General features: G+C 37.3%; 1 protein-coding gene across 1 annotated transcript; it reads left to right on the forward strand.

The window, feature by feature from the left end:
- The first annotated feature begins 23,069 nt into the window (after nt 1-23,069).
- On the forward strand, nt 23,070-23,885 carry LOC104221332 (uncharacterized). The gene has a single exon (XM_009772373.2). The coding sequence runs from the start codon at nt 23,070-23,072 to the stop codon at nt 23,883-23,885; it is 816 nt and encodes a 271-aa protein (XP_009770675.2).
- The last annotated feature ends 1,706 nt before the right edge of the window (nt 23,886-25,591 follow it).

Genomic DNA, 25,591 nt, shown 5'->3' on the forward strand with positions numbered 1-25,591 from the left:
TTCAAGTATTGCTTCACTAGCTTTCACATGACACCTGAATATTTCGATCATAACAACACCAAGGCGTAATATTGCAGCTAATGTTATACACAAGTAACTTGATGCAAACTACGTCCTTCCCCTGTTAAGCCTCTGTGATAGAAACTAAAGGTTCATCAAACTATATAGAGAACGAGGTTCTCTATTAGTTCCCACAAAACACACACATACTACAGTAAGTAAATGACACAAAAATGAGTTTTACATGGAAAACTCCCAACTCACGGGATCAAAAACCTCGGCCTATCCTTGTAGGATTTCAACTTCATTACTAGGCAAACTTTAGATTATAATCTATTGTAACTTTTAGGATATGAATTGAACCTTTAGGATATGAATTGAACCTTTAGGATATTAGTTTATGTATTGGAATTTTAGTTTATAAATTGAAATTTTAGGATATGACTTGAACTTTTGTGGATATGAGTTGAACCTTTAGGATATGAATTGAAATTTTTGTGTATGAATTGAACTTTTAGGATATGCGTTGAACCTTTAGGATATGAGTTGAACCTTTAGGATATGAATTGAAATTTTTGGTTTATGTATTGGAATTTTAGTTTATAAATTGAAATTTTAGGATATGACTTGAACTTTTGTGGATATGAGTTGAACCTTTAGGATATGAATTGAAATTTTTGTGTATGAATTGAACTTTTAGGATATGAATTGAGCCTTTAGGATATGAATTGAACTTTTGTGGATATGAATTGAAATTTAGGATTGCGGGAGGATTTTGTAGAAGGGGTTGATGACTTTATTAGACATGCAATGCAACTTCCACCAAGAATAACTTAGACACAGTACCTGGCATAGTGTGCCTTTAATTGTTGTTCTCATTAGCGACAATGATGATGAGAAGGCAATGGCATGTGTTTCAAACAGTGATGGTGTAGGTAGGAATTTAACATTTCCTAAATTGATAAAAGAAAAGGTTATAGAGGAATTTTCTACTTCATTTTCCAAGAGGAAGTAGAGAATTCCTCTATAACCTCTTCTTTTATCTGCTTAGGAAATGTTAAATTCTTACCTACACCATCACTGTTTGAAACACATGCCATTGTCTTCTCATCATCATTGTCGCTAATGAGAACAACAATTGATCAAAGACACACCCTGTCGGGTACTGTTTCCAAGTTACTCTCTGTATCTAAGTTCATCCCGAGTAATAGTACCACGAGGATAATCACCAAAGCCACCAGACAACTTTATGATGCCAATGAAGTAAGATGAGTTATTCAATGAGACTCGTATTGTAAAGAAGAAGAAAGAGACTAATCTAGAAAGGTGGGTCGAGGGTCGAGCCTCTACAGTGATGGTGTAGGTAGGAATTTAACATTTCCTAAATTGATAAAAGAAAAGGTTATAGAGGAATTTTCTACTTCATTTTCCAAGAGGAAGTAGAGAATTCCTCTATAACCTCTTCTTTTATCTGCTTAGGAAATGTTAAATTCTTACCTACACCATCACTGTTTGAAACACATACCATTGTCTTCTCATCATCATTGTCGCTAATGAGAACAACAATTGATCAAAGACACACCCTGTCGGGTACTGTTTCCAAGTTACTCTCTGTATCTAAGTTCATCCCGAGTAATAGTACCACGAGGATAATCACCAAAGCCACCAGACAACTTTATGATGCCAATGAAGTAAGATGAGTTATTCAATGAGACTCGTATTGTAAAGAAGAAGAAAGAGACTAATCTAGAAAGGTGGGTCGAGGGTCGAGCCTCGACTATACATGTAAGTTTTTTACTTTTCATTAAGTATTTTGATTTACTTTTATATAAATTTTGAAATATTAATTCAATATAATTTTTCTTATAGGTTCGGTTCACAGTTGATGTGGGGGAATTCATACGCAGTCAGCCACCTAATGAGTCGGGCGAGACAATCCAACTTTCGGATGAGGATGCTGAAAGAACACTCCTTGAGTACTTTATATACTTTGAACTAGACAATAGAACCAGTTTTCGAATGGGCTTGTAATAAGCGTTAACTTAGTTTTGTTAGCTTAATGTGTTAGTTCTATTGAACTTTATACTTTGTTGCTTTTTATTGTTGTTGTTGTTGTTGTTGTTTATTGTTTATTATTGTTGTTGTTGTTGGCATAAAATGCATGTTTAGGATTTTTGGTAAGCTGGCAGGTGGTGTAGCTGCCAAAACAGGCATTTTCTGGCAAAAATATACCAAGAAAAGCGACCAACTTTGGTCGCTAATTGGTCGTTTTTCCCTTTAAAAAAATAATTTTCTGGGCAATAGTGACCAACCTTGATCGCTATTTAACCCAGATTTCTCAAAAGCGACCAACTTTGGTCGCTATTCTTTTAAAAAAAATAATTTCTGAAAATATAGCGACCAAAGTTGGTCGCTTATAATTAAAAAAAATTATTTCTTGAAGTTAGCGACCAACTATGGTCGCTTATTTTTTTAAAAAAATAATAAAAAAGCGACCAATCTTGGTCTCTATTTTCCAGATTTTAAAATATAATATTTGGATTAGAGACCAAAGTTGGTCGCCTTTTTATGATTAATAATAAATAAATAAATAACGTATTTTACATTTAGAGACCAACTTTGGTCGCCAAAATTATATTATTAAAATAATAAAGCGACCAAAGTTGATCGCTATAGTCTTTACCCGGAATATTTGGTCCTTTTACCTTATAGATCAAAGTTGGTCGCTAATTAGCGACCAACTTTGGTCCCTAAAATAAAGGGACCAGCAATATTGCGACCAGGCATGTTTGGTCGCTTTTTGGTCGCTTTTAGGCCTATAAGCGATCAATTTTGGTCGCTTTTGTGGTCGCTTTTTACCGGATTTCTAGTAGTGAAAAGTAGGAAAAATTTGAAGAAAATAGCATATTTTATCTAGGAAATCAATATTTTACTTATCTATAACTTGAGAATAAAAAAATCCACACTTTACAAGCTATACTACGTTACAATCTTCAGGGAATGAGACAGAAGCACGATGAACTATATTTCCACAAACAGAGAACAAAAATTTCACTAAGAAAGGAGTAGAATTTTTATTTTTCACCAGTAAACACTGGACCAACATACTTTTTCCCCCTAATTAATCATATTACTAACAGAACAGTCGAAACTACAAAAAGGATTACTAAGCAAACATAATTCTTCTTCAACCTAAATCGTTTCTAGTGCTAAAACTAGGAAATGAAAGATCAATTTTATGAGGAAATATATCATGGCTAACATAGCTTTTACTACTTTTTTACTTTCCTTCCGCTGCTTTGCTAATCCAAACTTCACTACAGGAAACAAGGTTAATGTTAATCTATGGTATTCTTTTTCCCTGATAAACTGTTAATGTATGATAATGATACAGAGGTGGAAAATATAAACTCTATACTAGAGCTTCAACGAAATCTTTCCAAAACTTAATGTTAGAAATTTGATTTATTGACCTTCGTGGAAATATTTTAAAATTTTTTATCAAATAGCATGCATATAAATAAAGTATAAGTAGTTCTTAATTTGTACAGCCATGAAAGCGTTATGTATTTGAAATGGTGCGCCCCCCTTCCCCCTCCTCTTGTCCAGCACTTGATAGTCAATCTGGTATATTATTGAAAAATTCTTTTCTTGATTGTTGACATTTAGTCAAGAGGATCAAATTATCAAAAGGACATTCAAGGAGCATAGGATTTCATGTTACTAATAAGTTAGATTTTACTCTTTTGTTAGAAAGTAAAATCAATAATTTCAACCGATTAAAACTGGATGGTACTGCTATCGCACTTGGTTCCTAACAAGTCGTATTAAATCACATGAAAAGGAACTACATTTACCCATTGCAGATACTATGTTAATATTAGCTACTCGCAAACCCTGTCAAACACTGAATACCCACAATTCAGCTCTACTCAGTCCCCTTATAAGCCACTAAATGTACTTTTTCCAAAATTTTCAATCCTAAACTTGCCCCTCCCTCACTGAAATAACAAGGAAAACTTGATTCCTATTGTTCTTTTCGAATTAATTAGCTTGAGGTACTAGAAGAAACCATACTTTTTCAAAAGCATTACTGTTTAACCAAAAAATAGAATTTTAGTCAAAGCTAAAATTTAGAAGAACGCGGGTTACTAATAATCAAAAGAATATGTAGAAGAGAATAATTTGGAATAACTAGAATGTAATCAGGAGAAAGACAAGTGAATCAGAATATATTTCAATTGTGTTCCATGTCCTTACAAAAGCATTCTCCCTTTTATAATGGTTTTTTTGGAGATATGTGTATTGTCTTTGTCTTAATAAGGCAATTATGGGTAATAAATGACAATAAAAGAAACGTTACTCAATCATTTATATTAAATACAAATTCTCTAACGTACTCAGTATTTAATATACGTTAAATACTGAATTTGGACTCTCATGCGTTGTCAGATTCATTTTCTTGATTCTTCTTGATCTTTGAGCTTTAAATGACATAAATAGGTACGGGCACCGAACTATTTGAATAACTGTCCGTGTCTCTTTCATCACCTTCTCTCGTATCTGTTATTGCTCGTGCCTCTTGGCTAATTATAACTCTTTGACCATTTGACTAATCCACGTGTCATGACACGTCACCTCCAATATGCAAACTCAATTTTTCCCAATACAGATAGTCCCCCCACTTTCCATTTATTTATCAATTAAATATTTGGGAAGTAGATTTCATTAAAAAGGGAATTTATGTCATCATTAATGCTATGACAACATTGACGCTTCAATTGTCTCTTCTATTAAATGCTCTATACACGTGTCAGTCTCCCATCGGTTCTGCAGTTTTGCAGCCTTTTTTAAGGCTTTTACAACTCCACTATTCACGAAGAGCTAGTTGCCTTTATTATAGGCTTTCCATCATTACACTTCTTGCCTTTGACGGTGGTTTTCTCACATAAATATAACCTTTTTCTCTTGTCCTCTTCTTCATAAAGTTTTATTGAATACTTTATTCTTTGATACTATTCACTTCTTCCTTAATTCGACCTTCTTCATCATGTCTTCTTCAAACCCTAACCCTAGAATAGTTCCTATCTTGGATAACTTCCCCAATGCCCCTGTTAGACATAGAAGGGGTAGGGGTGGTAGACTCCGTAGTTTAGGATCTGCCCGTAGCGGCAGTTCTTCTGCTGGTTCTTCTATACTTTCCTCTAGTTCTGGTACTCCCTCTAGAATTAGAGGTTCTTTTACTCAGAAATCATCTTCTAAGGGTAAAGAAACTTCTGAACCTTTACAAGAACCTTTGATAGAAGATATAGTTCCTAGCGACTTATCTTTTACCCATGACAGAGAATCACTTCAAAAACAAGTTTCTGAGTTGAGTCGTGCTGATACCTACCCTACCATGATTACAGAGGTTTTAACCCCCATAGTTTGTAACGACTGTCATTGGAATAGTGACTTCCCAATTGTTGTTCCTAATCCAAATCAAAGAATTACTTCTTATATGACTGGTTTTTCTTTCGTTTATACTTATCCCTTTACTCTAGGATTTAAACCAGCCATTGATCCAGTAATTCTTGATTTTTGCCGTTTTTTTCAAGTTTGTTTAGCACAATCGGCCCACTCATTTGGAGAGTTGTGGCTTGCTTAAGATATTTATCAAACAAGGCGGGTGTTGATTTTACTTTCCCTCATCTAATTCATCTTTACTCCCCCAGGCTCTATCGCATCGGTGTTTTTACTTTAGTAGCTAGGAGTAAAAGGGTTTTAGTAAGCCCAGAAGATGATAAGGATCGTGGCTGGTATGCTCGATTCATTGCTGCCACTGTTGGTTTAGTGGGTGAAGAAAATGTTCCTTTTCCCGAGAAATGGAATTTGCACGTAAGTCTTTTATTCTTCTCGTACCTTTTTCTTTCAAATTTAATTTTTTTTTTTTAATTTTCTCTCCCTCTCCTTTTTGTAGCAATCATGGGAGTTGTGGATAAAGTTCCCAACTTTCGTGGTTGGGTAGACAAATTATTGAAGGTCGCGCCTATGGAGGCCAGGTCCTGGAAATCTATCTCCAATCAGTACGGTTGGAAAGTGAAAACTCATTGTAAGAAATTTTTTTATATTTTCTCGTATGTAAAATCTTCTATTTATTGCCTTAATTTTCATCCTTCTTTTTGTCAGGATTTCAATTTGAGGCGTTTCTGCTGAAGCAGTTGCGGCCTCTCGAACCTCTACAGGGGCTCAACTCACTTTAAGGAAAGCTCAGGACATACTTGTGAAGAGGAAAACCGTTAAAGAAGATTCCGAGGAGGAAGATGAAGATGGCTCTTTGATAAAGAGGCAAAGGGCTAGGAGACGTGTTATGTTCGATGATGAGGCTGAAGTCTCTCCCCGTGCCTCTTCTGCCGAGCCTGTTCATCTCGTCTCTGATGACGATGTTACCCCCCAAGATACTCGTGAATCCACCGACCAACTTTTTGCTAGTGGTTTTGATAGTGGTGATCTCGGGCCTATTTTAGATGAAGTACCTTTATCGACTTTTTCATCACCCATGCCTGTGATTCCTTCTTTACCGGCCCTAGTTATTTCCGTTCCTTCTTCTACTGCACTCACCTCTTCTTCGGCTCCTCCTTTGACTATTCCCCCTCCTATTGTTCATCATACTGAAGTTGGTTCTACGAGCAGAACTACTTCCATGAGGAGCGTGACTATTGAAGTTCCCGCCAACAGCAGCCTTTTGAGAAAATCTGGTCAGGCAGACGTTTGGCTCGAGCCTTTGATTGGATCAATTAAAAAAGAGAAGATGAATAGCCATAGCTGCTTAACTTTGATGAACAACACTGTTCATGCCACTTTGAAGGTATTTTCCTCCTTTATTTAAAAAATTTCTTTTTCTTTTTACTCTTGGATTCTTACTTTCCTTCTTTATTATTTTCAGGCCAACCTCATTGGTACAGAGTTGATGGGCAGAATTTCTCTTTTAGAGAAGGTGGCCCGTGACTCTGAGAAAACAATTCTTGAGGCCGAGAAAGTGACTCGTGAAGCTCAACTAGAAGCGACTAACTGGAAAGGGCAATTTGATAGTGCACAAATTGCTATTGAAGATATGCAAGAGAATAGGAGTAACCTGGAGCAGCAGGTGCATGCATTGACTTTGGAATTGGCAGTGGCCAAGGCTTCTTCAAGCCAAGCAGAGAAGGACAAAGAAAGCCTTGAGTCTTCTTTCTCAGATCAGCTATCTAAGGCAGATGAGGAGATTAAAGAGTTGAAATCACTTTTGAGTCAAAAGGAGGTTTATGAGAAGGATCTTGCACAGAGCTTAACTCAAACTCAAATGGACTTGAGGGCCTCTACTGATAAAATCCGTGCTTTGGAAAGTTCCAATGCCTCTCTTCAAATATCCTTCAATTCCACCTTGGCTGAAAATGAAGAACTCAAAAGATTGTTGTTTGGGAAAGAGACTACGAGTTTCTTGAGGATAAAATGGCCGTTGAGGTAAGTTGGACTTTTCTGAACTCTCGCCGTGATGCCTTAACCGAGGATAGCCAAGAGAACTTTAATATAGAGTCAGAATTGGATAAAGTCATGGAGACTATTGAGAAGGCTCAACAACCACTGGACTTTCCATCTCCCGCAATTGAGGCTCCCGTGGCTGAAGCTCCCAAAACTGATGTAGCCTTGGCTCAAGTTCTTGAAGTTGAAGCTACCGTGGATCAAGCTCCCGAAGGTGAAACTTCCGTGACTCTTGCTCACCTCATCGAGCCTGCTGTTTCAAGTCAAGTTGACACCGTGCTTGTGGCTGCTCCTTCTGATGTTGGCACCGTTACTCCTGATGCTCCTGCCTCCAAGTGACTAGTTTTTATAACTTAACTTGTTTTTTGTTTTTTTTCTTTTTGGAAGATAATGATCAAACCCTTAGTTTGTTTTTAAGGTTTTTTTAGAAGGAAACAATCCCCAGTTCTTATTATGGGGCATCTATATAAAATAATTTTGATGACTAAGTTTATACTTAGTCTTTAGATTTTAAATATATTAAGAAGCTTTTATTACTTCTATTTGTTCTATTCTTGCCTTTTATTTTTAAGGACTTAAAGAATAGCTTGCATTTTTATCCTTTGAAAATGCTCTATGATTAATCTCATGACTTAATAATATGAGTTTTATAAAAGAGGGCCCTTTTATATTTTCGACACTTAATGAAGAAGACGTCTCAACTTCATAATGGTATTATAATACGATGAAAGGAATAGGAACACACATGTTTTGTTTGAAATAACTTTGACAGGTTTTTATTTATGAACCTTAACAAGTTTTTGAATAATACTTTACATGTATTTGGATTACATCTATAGCTTTCTCGTAACTGTTTTTCTTGTAACAGATTTTTACAAAAGAAAAATAATACACACAAGGTTTTTCCTTATAACTCGTTTTAGTACATAGTCATTACCCTAACTCCATGTATTAGGAAGGGTTTGAGAAGTGACTCCGTTGTTCTCATGAGAAAGAGCACTATGATGAATGTCATAGCTCTTCATTGTCTTAATGGGAAAGAACACTATGGTGAATGCTATGAATGTCGTAACTTCGTAACTTTTGCTCTGCACTTGTTTCTTCTAAGCTTGATTTTTTCCTCAAATCTTTGCTTGATTTTTACACATATGTCTGTGTATATTATGTAGTCCCCCAAGTGTTTGAGCGTTGAAGTTTGAAGCCTCGAGCACTTGTTTGTTTCTCTCATCTTGGTCCTTTTCCTGAAAAGAAAAAACATACAGGACTCGGAGGGACGATTATAGATGAAGACTGCATAACCCATTTTCGTTTCTATCAGAATAATTGTAACCCTAGGCCAGAAATTTTAGGTTACTCTGTGTGCCTTACAGGTCATGACTCATCATTTAGTACGGGCTAGCTTTTTGCCTATCATCTAAAATCGTTAGTAAAATTAATAATTCAAAAATGAAATTTAAAATGGTTATACCTGACCGTGGGTTTTTCCTTAGAAATAATATCTCTTCAAATGAACAGCATTCCAATGTGAAGGCAGTATCTTGCCATCCATTGTTTCCAGTTCATACGCTCCCTTTCCTGCAACATCACTAATTCTGTAGGGTCCTTCCCATGTTGGACTTAATTTCCCTGAGTTAGTTACCTTTGTAGATTGAAAGACCTTTTTAAGCACGAAGTCCCCAATTTTGAAGAATCTGAGGCGCGCTTTTCGGTTGTAATATCGTTCAATGACTTGCTTTTGTATTGTCATCCTTATTAATGCAGTTTCTCTTCTTCCCTCGAGTAAATAAAGATTGACCCACATCTCTTCGCTATTAGACTCCTCCGTTGCCTGCATGAACCGTGTGCTCGGCTCTCCTATCTCAACTGGAATCAAGGCTTCGGCTCCGTAAACCAACGAGAATGGTGTTTCGCTCGTACTTGTTTTAGCAGTTGTTCGATATTCCCATAAAACCCCGGTAACACTTTAGGCCAGTTACCTTTTGCTTCTTGTAAACACTTCTTCAAATTGTTAATGATAATCTTGTTTGTTGACTCTACCTGCCCATTACCCACTGGATGGTATGGTGTTGACGTAATCCTTTTAATTTGCCAGCTTTGAAAAAATTCTGTGATCTGAGCTCCAATAAATTGAGGGCCATTATCACATACAATCTCCTTTGGTACGCCGAATCGACATATGATATTTCGCCAAATAAAATCTCTAACTTCCTTTTCTCGTACCTTGTTGAATGCGCCTGCCTCTACCCTTTTAGTAAAATAATCAGTGAGAACAAGCAAAAATTTTACATGTCCTTTTACTTGCGGTAATGGACCCACGATATCCATTCTCCATTTCATAAATGGCCATGGTGTAATGACCGGATGTAACAATTCCGCAGGTCTATGCATATTGTTACCGTACCTTTGGCATTTATCTTATTTGGCCACGAAACTTTCTGCCTTTTCTTCCATTTTAGGCCAGTAATAACCTGCCCTAATTAAGGTTCTTACCAGTGATCTTCCACCTGCGTGATTCCCGCAATGACCCTCGTGTACTTCTCTCATTACATACTCTGTTTGCGAAGGTCCAAGACATCTTGCTAATGGACTACCGAACATTTTACGATATAAATTGCTTTGTTTTAAGCAGTACCGAGCAGCTTTTCTTCGAAGCGCACAAGCCTTTTTCTTGTCATCAGGAACGGTTCCATACTGCAAAAAAACAACAATTTCGTTCCTCCAATCCCAAGTTAAATTATTAAAATTTACCTCGTTAACATCAGGATCAAGAACTGAATGAAATAAATGTACTGAGGCATTTGCATCGTTTGCCATGTCGGCCGCAGATGCGAGATTAGCTAGGGCATCTGCTTCAAGATTTTCGTCCCTGGGTATTTGTCTAATTTTCCAATCTTGAAATTGTTTTATCAATTCTCGTACCTTTTCTAAATACTGCTGCATCCTTACTTCCCTGGTTGTATAAGTCTCCAGCATTTGATTAACTACGAGTTGTGAATCACTCTTGATTATAATCTGATTTATGCCAAGTTCCCGTGCCAGTTCTAAACCTGCAATCATAGCCTCATATTCTGCCTCATTGTTAGTTATGGAATGACATTTAATAACTTTCCGAATGGTTTCACCCGTAGGTGGTACCAATATTATCCCCAAACCTGCTCCTCTCACGTTAGATGAGCCATCAGTGAATAAAGTCCAAGTTCCTGGGTTGGCTCCATTGAACACCAGTAATTCTCTTTCTGCTTCTAACTGTATTCCCTGACTAAAATCAACCACGAAATCAGCTAATACTTGCGATTTTATAGCAGTTCTAGGTTGGTATACAATTTCGTATTCACTTAACTCTATTGCCCACTTAGCTAACCTACCTGATAACTCATGCGTATGTAGTATGTTACGTAAAGGGTAGGTAGTTACCACAATGATAGGATGACATTGAAAGTAAGGTCTTAACTTCCTATATGCCATGATTAACGCAAGTGCAAGTTTTTCTAATTGAGGATACCTCGTTTCTGCATCTAACAAAGATTTACTTACGTAATAGATAGGTGATTGTTTACCTTGCTCTTCTCGGACCAGAACAACACTTACCACCACCTCCGAAACAGCAAGGTATAGGAGTAGCTTTTCCCCAGCCTTTGGTTTTGCCAACATAGGCGGATTTGGTAAGTACGTTTTCAAATTCTTAAGTGCTTGTTGACATTCCTCATTCCATTCAAAATGATCCTGCTTTTTAAGAGCTGAGAAGAATTTAAAACACTTCTCTGATGATTTAGAGATGAATCTTCCCAAGGCCGCAATTCTCTCTGTTAATCTTTGAACTTCTTTCTTGTTTGAAAGTGTGTCAGGGATTTCTTCAATGGCTTTAATCTGTGCAGGATTTACTTCAATTCCACGGTTAGAAACAAGAAAACCCAAAAACATGCTTGATGCAATGCCAAATGCACATTTTTCGGGATTTAACTTCATATTATATTTACGCAGAATTGAAAATGTGTCAGACAAGTGTGATATGTGATTTTTTGAGTGCTGAGTTTTAACAAGCATATCATCTATATATACCTCCATTGTCTTTCCTAAATATTCCTGAAACATTTTGGTAACTAACCTCTGGTACGTTGCACCTGCTTTCTTTAGACCAAAAGGCATTACTTTATAACAATAAGTCCCCTTGTCTGTTATGAATGAAGTTTTTTCTTCATCTGTCGGATCCATTTTAATCTGATTATATCCTGAATATGCATCTAAAAAACTTAACAATTCATGACCTGCAGTTGCATCAATCAATTGATCTATGTGTGGTAGTGGAAAAGAATTTTTAGGGTAGGCTTCGTTAAGATCTGTATAATCTACACAAACCCGCCACTTACCATTTTTCTTTGGAACCACAACAGTATTAGCTAACCAGTTAGGATACTTTACCTCTCGAATGGAACCAATTTTTAGCAATTTTTGGACTTCTTCTTGAATCACCTGATTCTTGAAAGTTTCCTGCTTTCTTTTCTTTTGCTTCACATGAGGATATGACGGATCTTCATTTAGTTTATGAGTCATCACCTCCGGTGGTATTCCTGTCATGTCGGAGTGGGACCAAGAAAAGTAGTCCATGTTAGTTTTCAAAAATTCGATTAACTTACCTTTCATTCCTTGGTCAAGATTAGCCCCAACATAGACTTTTTTATCAGGCCACTGAGCAAACAACACGATAGGTTCTAATTCCTCTATCGTTGTTTTGATGTCTTTATTCTCTTCTGGTTTTTGAATGGTATCATGTCTTGAGTCTACATCTGTTCGCACTTGTTCAGTTGAGGTATGTGTTGTGGTGTCCTCAACTGCCTTCTGTGATTGCTATTTGCCTTCACTTCTCGTGCTTGTATCTGCAACGAAATTAATAGCCCTGGATGTATGTTGATCTCCGTGAATTTGACAAATTCCCCATGGCGATGGGAATTTGATAACTTGATGCAAGGTTGAAGGAACAGCATCCATTTCATGGATCCATGGGCTCCCTAAAATCATGTTGTAAGCCATCTCCATGTCTACTACCTGGAACTTTGTATCTTTGACGACCCCTTCAGCAAAAGTGGTGAGTGTTACTTCTCCTTTTGTGACGATACTGGAATTATCGAATCCAGATAGAGTATGCGCCTTTGGTATTACTCCATCTTCAGCTTGCAACTCACGTAGCACTCTTAGCAAAATAATGTTCATGGAACTACCTGGATCAATCAAAACTCGTTTCACATTAGTATCATGCACAATTAAAGATATTACCAGTGCATCATTATGAGGGATTAATACGACATCTGTATCTGCATCATTGAATGCAATATTGTCTTCTTCTAGAACATGCCGCACCCGTTTCCCTTGGGTAATAGTTATTTTGGAAGTTTTGTTAGCCGCAGTATATGACACACCATTAATGTCTTCACCCCCACTTATAACGTTAACAGTTCTTTTGGGAGAAGGTGGCTTTGGAGGCTCTTGCCTGTTCTTCATGTAAGCTTGCTTGTTTTTCTCGCTGAACAACTCTGTAAGATATCCTTGTTTTAATAAATGATCAACTTCACTTTGTAAAAATCTGCAATCTGCTGTTTTATGTCGGTGATCATTATGGAACTCGCACCAATGATCAGGGTTGTGCCTGTTTGGATTCGATCTCATTTCCTTTGGCCATCAAACCTTATCTTCCATGCTTTTTAAAACAGCTACGAGCTCGGAGGTGCTGGCGTTGAAGTTGTAACCTCCGAATCTCGCTTTTAAATTTCTATCATTATCCCGTGACTCATAGTTGTTTCGCTCGTTCCTAAATCTTGATGAAGAACCTGATTCTCTGTTTCTTGATCTGTGATCGTGCCTTTGATTATCCTGTTTTGATCGTGAGTCTTTCCCCGCAGGTCCCATATAAGGCTCGTACCTATTTTTACCGGATCTTTTTTCGTTCTCTGCACGTCTTGAACGTGTACTTTTTTTTTTGAGATCGGGGAACAGTATCTTCCTCAATCCTTAACTTCGTGCTATACCTGTTATAAACATCGTTCCACGTTGTAGCTGGGAATTCTCGAAGGCTTTCCTTTAGTCTCCTCGTAGCTTCCGAGCTTTTTTCATTCAAATTGCTTGTGAAAGCTATAACTGTCCAGTTATCAGGTACACGTGGCAATGTCATTCTTTCGCGTTGAAATCTGTCCACGTATTCTCTAAGCAATTCTGAATCTCCTTGCTTAATTTTGAAAATATCCTCCATTCTTTCTTCCACTTTTTGGGCTCCCGAGTGCGCTTTGATGAAAGAATCTGCAAGCTCAACAAAAGAATTTATAGAATTTTCAGGTAAAAGGGAATACCACGTTAGTGCTCCTTTGGTGAGTGTTTCACCAAATTTCTTGACTAATACCGACTCGATCTCCTGCTTAGTCAAATCATTGCCTTTTACGCCCGTTGTGAATGCAGTCACGTGGCCCCGTGGGTCTGTCGTTCCATCATACTTTGGAATATCAGGCATTTTGAACTTTTTTGGAATTGGGAGTGGGGCAGCACTCGGCTTCCAGGGTTGTTGCGAATATCTGTCCATGTCTACCCCTTTAATTATGGGCGGCACCTCGAGTATCTGCTCTATGCGTTCACTTTGCTCCTTGAGTTGTTTCTGCAAGGTTAGTACTAAATTTTGTAAATCAGAATTAATTACATTACTTGGTTCTCTCTCCTGCGATTTACTGGGGGTTCCACCACTGCCTGAGTTAACAAACCCGGAACGAGAGTTTTCTATAGTGTTATTATTTGGAGAATGTGTGGGTGTTGCAACTGGTAACTGGTTAACAAGCGCTTCAACAGCTTTGTTGACCTGAGCAGTAACTAACTTCTGCAGAGCTTCATCAACAGCTTCAGCATTTTCAAATTGAGCATACTCGTTTATTTGAGATCCATCGAGAGTACCCTCACGAGATTGCCGTGGAGAGTCCTGCGGAGTAGGAACCTGATTGTTAATGTTTTGTGGGCCTCCCTGACTCTGTTGGTTCTCTTGGTTTCCTGGGGTGTTGTCATTGTTATTCAACATGATTGACGTAACAATGAAGGTCAAGTGAAAAGAAAATAGATTATCAGATTTGCGGTAACGGAACCAATTTGTTTAACCAAAAAATAGAATTTTAGTCAAAGCTAAAATTTAGAAGAACGCGAGTTACTGATAATCAAAAGAATATGTAGAAGAGAATAATTTGGAATAACCAGAATGTAATCAGGAGAAAGACAAGTGAATCAGAGTATATTTCAATTGTGTTCCATGTTCTTACAAAAGCATTCTTCCTTTTATAATGGTTTTTTTGGAGATATGTGTATTGCCTTTGTCTTAATAAGGCAATTATGGGTAATAAATGACAATAAAAGAAACGTTAATCATTTATATTAAATACAAATTCTCTAACGTACTCAGTATTTAATATATGTTAAATACTGAATTTGGACTCTCATGCGTTGTCAGATTCATTTCCTTGATTCTTCTTGATCTTTGAGCTTTAAATGACTTAAATAGGTACGGACGCCGAATTATTTGAATAACTGCCCGTGCCTCTTTCATCACCTTCTCTCGTATCTGTTATTGCTCATGCCTCTTGGCTAATTATAACTCTTTGACCATTTGACTAATTCACGTGTCATGACACGTCACCTCCAATATGCAAACTCAATTTTTCCCAATACAATTACCTGTAATGTGACAATAGACACTTCAAACTAAGTAGTGCATCAATGTGTACAATCAGGCATGTCTTAGATACCAACACACTGAAGTATTTATTATTCTTTCTAGAGCAGGCTGCTGGTATATAGACTGATCAAACAGCTGAATTTTTCCCATTTCCCCTTCTTCCAGTTTCTTTCTAGTTCAGTAAGTGGTCAAATTTTTATTCTTCTTCAAAAACAAATAAATAAGCTTAGTTCAAGTGGCAAAGGTTGATGGACTTGTTACTCAAGTCAAAGTTCGATCCATGCGAACTAAGTCTAATATGGTATTTAAGTGGAGCAGGGTAAAGGTGCGGACTCATTATCCCCGAGGTTCAAACAATGCAGTTAGACCTAAGCGTTGCCCCGACAAATTTATCTATCATCAAATAAATAAATAAATAAATAAATGTGGTGGTCAATTTTTAGGTCAGAAACTATTATGAATCAGTCCCAGTCCAATGTCACACAAGTTGATACTGGACTGAGAAGAGGTACTGGGCCGAGAACAAACAACTAGGAGGGTGTTTGGATGGGCTTAAAAGCTGGTAAGCACTTTTTTTATTAATGGAGTGATTGGCAAAAAAAAACTGCTTAAAAAAGTTAAAAGCAACAAGTTGGCTTACCCCAACTTTTTTTATTTTTGCTTAAAAGCCATTTTAGTTTGACCAATGAAATTACTCTCTTGTCCCTTATAAGTTTTTATAATACCAAAATTACCCTCAGTCAAAAAAACCCTAAAACATTGTACTCCTATTTCATTCACTCTTCCGCTCTCTTCTTTCCTCTTCATCTTTCCTCTTCCTGATTTTCTCTGAGAATTAGATGACTCAAATTCTTCATTAGGAAACTCCATCTTCCTTTCTAAAGCTGAAAAAGCAAAACCAATATCACGATCTCGTTAGCTACATTATTTCCTCAATCGGGGAAATTAAATATATTTTGTGTGCATCCAAAACAAGCAAAACAACAATATTCGGATTCTAATAATTAAGTATAATACTCCCATCTTTTCTTTCTTTTTTGATTTTTTAACTGTTATTTTACAACAATATTCGGATTCTAATGAATTTGGATTTACGCTCCAGATTAGACAAAACCAATTAAAAGAGAAAGTGTTTTCTTTCAATTATTTTTATATTTTTTTACACTCTACCTCTAATTAAAAATAAAGTGATGTATCATATCACCGTAATGTTAACAGTTTTAAAGATAGTTTTGTCTTTTTAATAAGAAAAAGTGCTTACCAACATTAATTTGCCAAACACTTCAACAACTTTTTTTAAGCTTCAACATTTTTATCCAAATATGTAACTGCTTATTTATAAAATAAGCTCCAACACTTAAAAGCTGCTTTTAAGTACTTGTACTTAAAAGCCATTTTTTAAGCCAATCTAAATGGGCTCTAGGCCAGGTTAATTTGGGATGCAGGTGGAGTGGTGGGTGTAACGGTTCTGCCAAAAGGGGCGGTGGTCTGAGATTTTGGGGGTAGACAAATTGTTAAAGAAAAATGTCTGTTCCCCTCAACCCCTTTCTCTGAGTCTAAGCTTCTCGTCTCCGTTCTTCTACCTGTGTGTCTTCTCGTACATCCATAGTTGTCTATATTCAGTATTTCCATAGTTATCCTATAATTTGAACGTTAGGCTACTAGTAATTGTAATAGAGTTTCAGTTATTATCAATGTACATTGAGATTGTAGTATTCGTTATAGAAACAAGTTTTATCATACAAAAAGATTTGGTTAAGAGTCTTCGAAAAAACTTATCATTATTATCAATATGGAATATAAAGTTCTCTAATGACCTAACTTTAACTCAATAGACCTTATGGATAGAAGTATTTTATCTCACTAGGTACCTTAACTCAATCCTGTACGATTCTTATATAGAATCAGTTGTTTGGAATAGAATGACATTGAATTTTACAACTTTCACCCAAACTACGACTGGAGGTTGTCTTAGAAATAAGTTCTTTTGATTATCAATTGTTTGTTTCCTAACTCTCTGTTTCCCTTGTCTTAGAGAAATATTCACAACTGATAACTAAGACTGAAAAGCTAGATTATACATCTCACAACTTAGAAGCCATTACCATAGAAGCAAATAAAGATGCACAATAACTTGTAAAAATTAGTGCAAAGAAGGAAACGTACAACTGCAATTCGCGGGAGAAAGAGATTCCGAGTGAGTTCTCCACAGAGGAGAAGGTTCACGAACTTGGTCGAAGAAAGTCGAGAAACTCTTGCGTACTTTCAAATTGGGCCTAAACGGGCCAAATTGGAGTTCGGATTTGGAGTCCACTTTAAGGATTTGTGCTTATGTTTGAAACCATATAGGACCTAATCTTTTTTTTTTTTGGAGAAACTGGAATAATTTATTCATTAATACTACGAACGTAGGATCCATGGGATTGTTATATACAACTGAGATGCCTTCCATGACATTCAGATTTCCTAGTTTAGCAAGCTCCTTAAAGATACTTTCAACGACTAACTTATTAGTAGAAGAGAAACCCTCCTTGTCCGCCAGCATCCTGGACTCAATAATGGTGCGGGACTACAAAACACATTAAGTTATCTGGATCGGGTTGCCTAGTTCCTTCCTGCGCCAACATGTGAGCTACTTCGTTCCTCGTCGAAAGTTATGCCGGAGCACCAGCTCCCTCCCCTTCTTGGACATCAACCATCTGAAAGATAGAGTTGCAAGTGGTGAGGCCATCTTCCAAAAGTTTAATTACATGTGTCGAGTCAGTTTCTATTTCTAGTGGCAAAAGGTTATGTTGCAGTGCCAATTCCAAGCCCTTTCTTAAGCAGGTGCCGCCTAAGGATAAGGCAAATGAAGCCATTGCCTTAGGCCCCCAAAATATTAAGGTCCCAATTTATCTTTGTTATCAAATCTAATTTTTTCTCGTCTATGCACTCATGTTTTTTTTATGTTTTTAATGATTTCACTTTCTAATTTTAACTTAGTTTCTTTGAATTGGCTATTTCTTTTCACATTATTGATCCATCAATTAAAAAGTAATTTTTGTTGTTCATCTTTTTAAGAGAAATCCCCAAATGCAATGGGGTACAAAGTTCGCAAGTCGACAGATTATCGTCATTGCCCCCTCTACCTTCCTTCACTTAATTAATGCCATATTTCCATTTACACATAGTTCCGGACCATGACGTGCACCTAATTCACACATCACGCGTTGTACACTTACCACAGCCAAAGTCCTAGGCCTCTTTGTATCTCATTACTATATGGATTTTACAAAAATAAAAAGTAATAGCCCAGTCCACTAGTGGTATTGTCAGCTCTGGGCCTAGGCCCTCACGGGTTTAAAATGCGTCACTAGGGTCTAAGGCTTGTTAACTTATACACCCAGCATCCCTCTTGTGTTTTGCCGATATGGGACTCTGTTTGAAATTTGGTGTTACATACACCCCCTCTAATGAACTCTGACCCATCGTTGGCAAGGCTGAAACAAGACTGGCTCTGATACCATCTGTAACAGCTCAATCCGCTAGTGATATTGTCCGCTCTGGGCCTAGGCCCTCACGAGTTTAAAACGCGTCACTAGGGTCTAAGACTTGTTAACTTATATACACATCATCCCTCTTGTATTTTGCCGATGTGAGACTCTGTCTAAAATCTGGGTGTTACAAAAAATTAAGGTCCTTTTAGTTTGTTTTGGCTTTAAGCCACAAAATCCACTGAGCCGCCCCTGTTAAGGCAAGAATTTCTGCATGTGTACATGTTAGTGCATGCTTTTTCTCATGGAATCCCAAGATCGTGTCTCCTTTACAGTCTCTTATGACTCCTAAGCCACAGATAATATGCTTGAAGGCTCAATCCACGTTCAGCTTGTACCATCCAGTGTAAGGTTTATGTCAGTGAGTCTTGCATTGGATTCTTCTCATATAACTACTTTCTCTGTCAGTCAGGAGAGTATACTCTATAGCTTGGTTGATGACAAAAGATATTGAAACACTATTAGTAGTATTATTTTCAATTATTCCCATTTCTGTTAAGCCAAAGGTTCCATAGAGCAAAGGGAAAAAGTTGAGTCCATGTTACATTACTTGCTGGAATATTTGGATTGTTATACCTTATTTTATCCAGCCAGCGGAGGTCATCTGATCAGTAGGGTGTGGTGCTGGTCAAGTTTAAAGAACGCTAGAAACTTTTAGCAATGTAACAGTGCAGAAAAATATGAATTATTTCTTCGTCGCCGGATTATACAGACCTTATTCACATTCACACCAATGTGATTAAGATAAGATCTAGAAGGTAATTTGTCGTGGTAGTACTTCCATAGGAAAAAATTTGATTAATTTTTTAGGACAGTGAATTTTCCAATCCACCTGAAGCTCCTAGCTGAGGTTATTTCATTTTCTATTATTTATAGCAAGAAGCAGTTGAGAACGATCCAATACTATTGGGTTCCCCTACGAGACAATCATAAGCTTTGTTTTATTGGTAAATAGATAGAGAGGAAGTTATCAATAATATTTTTTGGTAGAACAAAGGGTATTTTATCGAGGGACCAATTGTTGTGACTAATTAAGTCAGTAATTTTTAGCGAGGCGTCATTTTTATTTGATCTACCTTCTATGCAATTCCTAAGATGAGGACTATTAGGGATCCACCTCGCATCCTAGATGCCTAGGGAGGAATTATTATTAATGTACCACACAGTGCCTGTATCACAATAATACCAACCTTTGAGGATGCTTTTCCAACAAAAGGATTGATGTTTCTTGGTATTAGAGATGTAGGATTGGATTAGTAATTTTACCCATGGGGCTTGAGGATAATTTAATAATCTTCAGGCTAAGCTAGTAAGGAGTGCAAGATTTTTGTATTTGTTTTTTTTAAGTCCAAGGTCACCTTTATCCTTGTCTAAAGTGATTGCATCCCAACTTAGGAGGTGGAGTTTTCTCTTGGAATCATTTGAACGCCAAATAAAATTCCTTTAAATTTTGCTAGTAGTGTTGAGTATCTTAGTAGGCAGAAGGGTGTATTACATGACATAGTTGGGAATGTTGGCAAGCGTAGATGATGATAATGTAGTATGTAGTTCTACCAACTATGTTCAAGCAGTTTATTGTCCAGTTAGTGAGTTGAGCACGCATACTATCTAGAATAAAAAGGAAATCCTCAGCTTTTGGAGAGGAGTTTAGGATAGGAAATCCAAGGTATTTAAGTCACATAACAACCATTAAGCAGAGAATGAGTAGAAAAATAGGGGAATGGGGCTACAATTCTCGAAATGACCAACCGAATCGTTACACCATGTATTTTAGCGATTATGAGAATAAACTATTTCTTAAGATAATAATAATCTATAGGATAGAATTGCATAGAATTCTATCTATCTAGCGAATAAAAACACGAGTATTAAAACGTGAAATATTAACAACAAAAATAATCTCGAAATTGATTGACAAAAATAAATTATTTCTTCAAAGAGGTACTTTCATATTGGATAAATTATACATAACTAAGACTTTGCCTAATATATGGAGTAGTACTTTGAGATCGTCTAAAATGACCCTTTAATTTATAAATTAAAATGGAATGTTAATTCAAGTTGCAATGTCATACTAATCTTACCTGAACACAACATTGGACAATATAGTGAATTCATTCAAGTCTCTAAGATAAAAACTAAAGCGGCTCAAACACCGAAAAGCTATTCATTTCTATGCCCCCTCATTACGTGATTGAGTAGAAAAGAAAAATACTAAGCGGAGTTTTGTCGCTTAAAATTGAATTTTCATTCATTTGCAATCTTATCAAAAAGTATAAAATGTCCTCAGACACAAAAAATTCCTCTCCGAGTATTCCAATATCAAGCCTTAAGCAACGATAAAAAAAAAGAATATAATGAACACATGACAGAGAAAAATTCTCTCTCTAAAAATTTCCTCTCAATGGTAATAGCGTGTCTTCACGCATCCTCTAATGGATACATCTCCGGCTGGTCAACCGGCGCGTATCACCCAGCCAAAAGACCCACCTACAGATATAAGGCCACTGATGGCCATACCACCTGAACCAAAAACCTTGTACTCCACCATTGTGGCTGGAACTTCAAGCTCTTGCAACACGACCAACATCAACACTGTGGTGGCAAGGCAAATGACCCACAACGGCAAACCGGCGGTTTTCTTCAAAGCTTCCGACTGCTATGGTGTAATGGCGGAGAATTGCAAATGGACTCTGGTTGGAAAATTCACCATGGGGAGACCCAAAATTGAAACAATTAGGGCAAAATTCATTGAAAAAATTCCTCTAAAAGGAAAGGTAAGAATTGGGGCTTATGATTATAGACATGTCTTCATTGAATTTAACAATGAAGCAGACTTCAACACTACTTATTTTCAACGATTTATGGGAATTTCTGGAGCCCTAATGCGGATGTTCAAATGGTCCCCTGACTTCGACCCTAATGAGGAAACTTCCTTGGCTCCCATTTGGGTATTATTACTAGAATTACCTTTCCATATGTTTAAATGGGATTACTTAAGACAAGTATTGGAATAAATTGGCATTCCAATGAAGGAGGACATTGCTACCATTGCAAGAACCAGACCGCACATGGCCAAGGTCAGGGTTGAATTGATGAAATCTCTCCCAGACTCTGTTTTCGTAGGCATTGAAGGTGATACAACAGGACTGAAGGGCAGAGATCAAAAATTAGAATACGAGGGTGTTCCAGCATTCTACAAGACATGTAAACTGCAAGGACATGATGTCGAAAGGTGCAAGGTCGAGGAAAGAAAGAGAGAACAAGCTAGAGCTAACAGAGAAAATGAAAAGGCTGAGAGAAAAGAAGACCAGCCAAAGGCTAACATCTCTGGAGATGCAGGAACGAAGGCTAACACTGAGGGGGCACATACACGCATTGAGAACCAAAAGGATGATGGATTCATACAAGTTAGAAATAAGAGGAACAAAAAAAAGAAGGCCTTTTAGGCAGAGAGCTCAAACACCAACAACGATGAAATTAAACAGACTGTTATGAACCAACTACAACCTCCACATGATCAGGAAGATCCTCAAAATAGAAACATTCAAGCGAAAGAACCTATCAAAGGCATTGTGGTAGGAAAACACGATGGAACCACTACTATCCAGGAGAAAGGAACCAACCCAAACAAGAAGAGCAGCAGAAACAAAAAAAACGAAGACAAAAAAGGTGAATACCCAATGTCTGAAAGTTAAAAACAGACTTTGGATCAAACAAAAGCCACGACAAATAGAGGAAAAAAATCATAGAAGCAGTACAAAAGGAAGGAAAAATCCACATGGTGAAAAAAACAAAAGAAAATACTACAAACAAGGAGAAAGAGATAGAGTCTCAACAGGAAGAAAAAACAAAAGAGCACGAAAGTAATAGTGCTAGTTCAAACAACTAGATACTGTCCCCAATTATTGCGGACACGGCTTGCATTCAAAATAAAGGAGGAAAAATCGTTATTGATCTGGGAACACTTGAGCATATCCAAGGGAGCTGAACACCAAATATGGACCAGATATAGATAACAATTCAATCTATGAATCAGGAGAGGACATCAATAGTAACCATTCTCACGAGGCCTCCACAGATGATGAAGTAGCTGAAAGCTCTATAGGAGCAAGTGAGGATAATGATGAATAGGTTGCAAACAGTTTAGTTGAAGCTTTTGTACCTGCACCAAAGCAATTTGATGATCACGTGGCAAAAGAAACTGAGGAGGTGATACAAAAACATGGGCTCTCACCAAGAGGAAACAAAAGAAGAAACCACAAAGGTAAAGGAGGTCATCCCAAAACCTCCAGTACCTTCCAAACACAAGGTAGCCTACAAACCCCCAATCATTCCTAATGATTAACATCATCAATTGGAATATTAGGGGTATGATTTCCAAGGGTGCAAGTGAAAGATTAGTCAAACTAATCAGAATCCATAAGGCTCAGATGGTCATTCTTCAAGAACCTTTCCTCTCTTCTGATAAGCTAGAAGATTACAGAAGGTTCCTAGGCTTTGACCAAGCTGTTTCCAATAAATGTAGCAAGTTGTGGTGCTTTTGGAATAATGTATTAGAATGTGAAATCATCGACAATAGCAGACAAAAGATTACTCTCAAGATTAAGGAAGATGAGCATACCTACTGGATCACAGCAATATATGCGAGGAACAATGTAGCGAAAAGAAGGAAACTATGGACTAAACTGAGGAGCATGAGCAACAGAGTTAATGGACCATGGACCATCCTTGGCGATTTCAAAACTATTATGGCTCCAGAGGAAAAGAAGGGAGGCACTCCTCATACTCTTAGCAAGAGTGCAGACTTTATTAGATGCATGGATGATTGTAGAATGTCTGACCTTGGCTATACAGGGAATCCTTTCACATGGTGCAATGGCAGCAGGGGAAGAAGAAGAATTAACACAAGACTGGACAGGGTTCTTATTAATGAGGACTGGGCAGAGAAATTTCAAACCAACAGAGTCGACCACCATGCCAAATCAAGGTCGGACCATAGCCTCATCACTTTTAAATTTGGAAATAAGAACCCTAAAGTTATCAAATACTTTAGGTTCCTTAATTTCTGGACTAAGCAGAGTGATTATAATTCCTTAACTGAAAGCACCTGGAACAAGGAGGTACAGGGAAATGACCAATGGATACTTCAATAGAAATTGAAAGTTGTAGCCAGATGCCTTAGCAAATGGTCCAAAGAGTCTATTGGAGATGTATTCACCTCAGTCAAACATATAGAGCTGGAGATGTGTAGGTTAGAGCACGAATATGAGACAAATAACAATGATGTCAATAGGCAAAACCTATACAAGGCCCAAGCTGAATATACTAGATGACTGAAGATGCAAGAATATATCCTCAAGCAAAAATCCATAATCAAATGGGCTGAAGAGGGTGGCTCTAACTCCAAATATTTTCATAGTGTGATCAAGGAGAAAAGGAGGAGAGCACACATCTACAGAATTAAGGATAATCAAGGAATATGGATAGAGGGCAATGAAGCTATTGCAAAAGCTGCTATTGATCACTTCAGCAATATATTCGCCCACAAACATAGTGACAACAATCTGTCTATCCTGGGTTGTATTGATCTGATAGTCACAGAGAAAGACAACCACTTCCTAAACCAGATCCCTGATGAAGAAGAGCTAAAAAATACAGTATTCTCTATAGATCCTAATAGCTCTGCAGGCCCGGATGGTTTCAATGGTCACTTCTACCAAGCATCATGGGACATTATCAAAAGGGAGGTTTGCAAGTTTGTCCAAAAAATTTTTAATGGCTATATTCTCTCCAGATTCTACACACATACAAACCTGGTCCTTATCCCTAAAATATCCTCCCCATCATCTTTATCACAGCTAAGACCCATTAGTCTTTGTAATGTGTCAAACAAGATCATCTCCAAAATTATCAGTATTAGGATAGCTAACATACTTCCTAAATTAATATCTGATAATCAATTTGGTTTTCTTAAAGGTAGATTAATCACTGAAAATATCCTTCTTGCCCAAGAACTGGTACATGGCATCAAGAAGATTAATCAAGGAGGAAACATTGTCATTAAGCTTGACATGTCAAAAGCTCACGACAAGCTCTCTTGGAGTTTCCTCACGGCTGTGCTAAGGAAAATGAATTTCTCTGAAATTATCATAGATTCCATTCACAGACTGATTTCTGTGAATTGGTATTCCATATTAATTAATGGAACAAGACATCTTCAAGTCAACAAGAGGACTGAAACAGGGAGACCCTCTTTCCCCTTCTCTATTTATTCTAGCGGCTGAGGCGTTATCTAGGGCCCTTAACAGACTCAATGAGAACAACCAATTTATTGGTTTCTCTATGAATCTCAAAGGACCCAAGATAAACCACCTAAGTTATACTGATGACCTAATTCTTTTCTCTTCTGGTGACAGAAAATCAGTGAAGCTACTAATGGAAATCCTAGAGGACTACCAGGATGCATCTGGCCAAGATATCAACAAAGATAAAAGCTTTTTCCTAAAGTATAACCATGGTGTTAGCAGAAATAACAAAAGAGCCATTAGAAGACTCCGAAAATAGACAGGATTTAAGCATATGCAATTCCCATTCACATATCTTGGATGCCCTATATATAGGCAGAAAGAAGATTTGTTACTTCGCTGACCTAGCCACGAAAGTGCTCAACAAAGTAGGAGGCTGGCAAGGGAGACTCATCAAGCACATCCTACAGTCCCAAACTCTATATCCGCTTGCAGCTATTATCCCTCGTAAGACCATTATCAATCAGATTGAAATGTATTTGGCAAATTTCTTCTGGAGAGAAAAAGATGGGAAAAAGAGCTATCATTGGTGCTCCTGGGATAATATGAGATAC

Source organism: Nicotiana sylvestris, chromosome 6, assembly GCF_000393655.2.
Source record: "Nicotiana sylvestris chromosome 6, ASM39365v2, whole genome shotgun sequence".
NCBI lineage: Eukaryota > Viridiplantae > Streptophyta > Magnoliopsida > Solanales > Solanaceae > Nicotiana > Nicotiana sylvestris.

What these genes read in the sequence shown, in the direction of transcription:
- LOC104221332 (XM_009772373.2), top strand. Translation starts at nt 23,070, where the DNA reads ATGATTAACATCATCAATTGGAATATTAGGGGTATGATTTCCAAGGGT.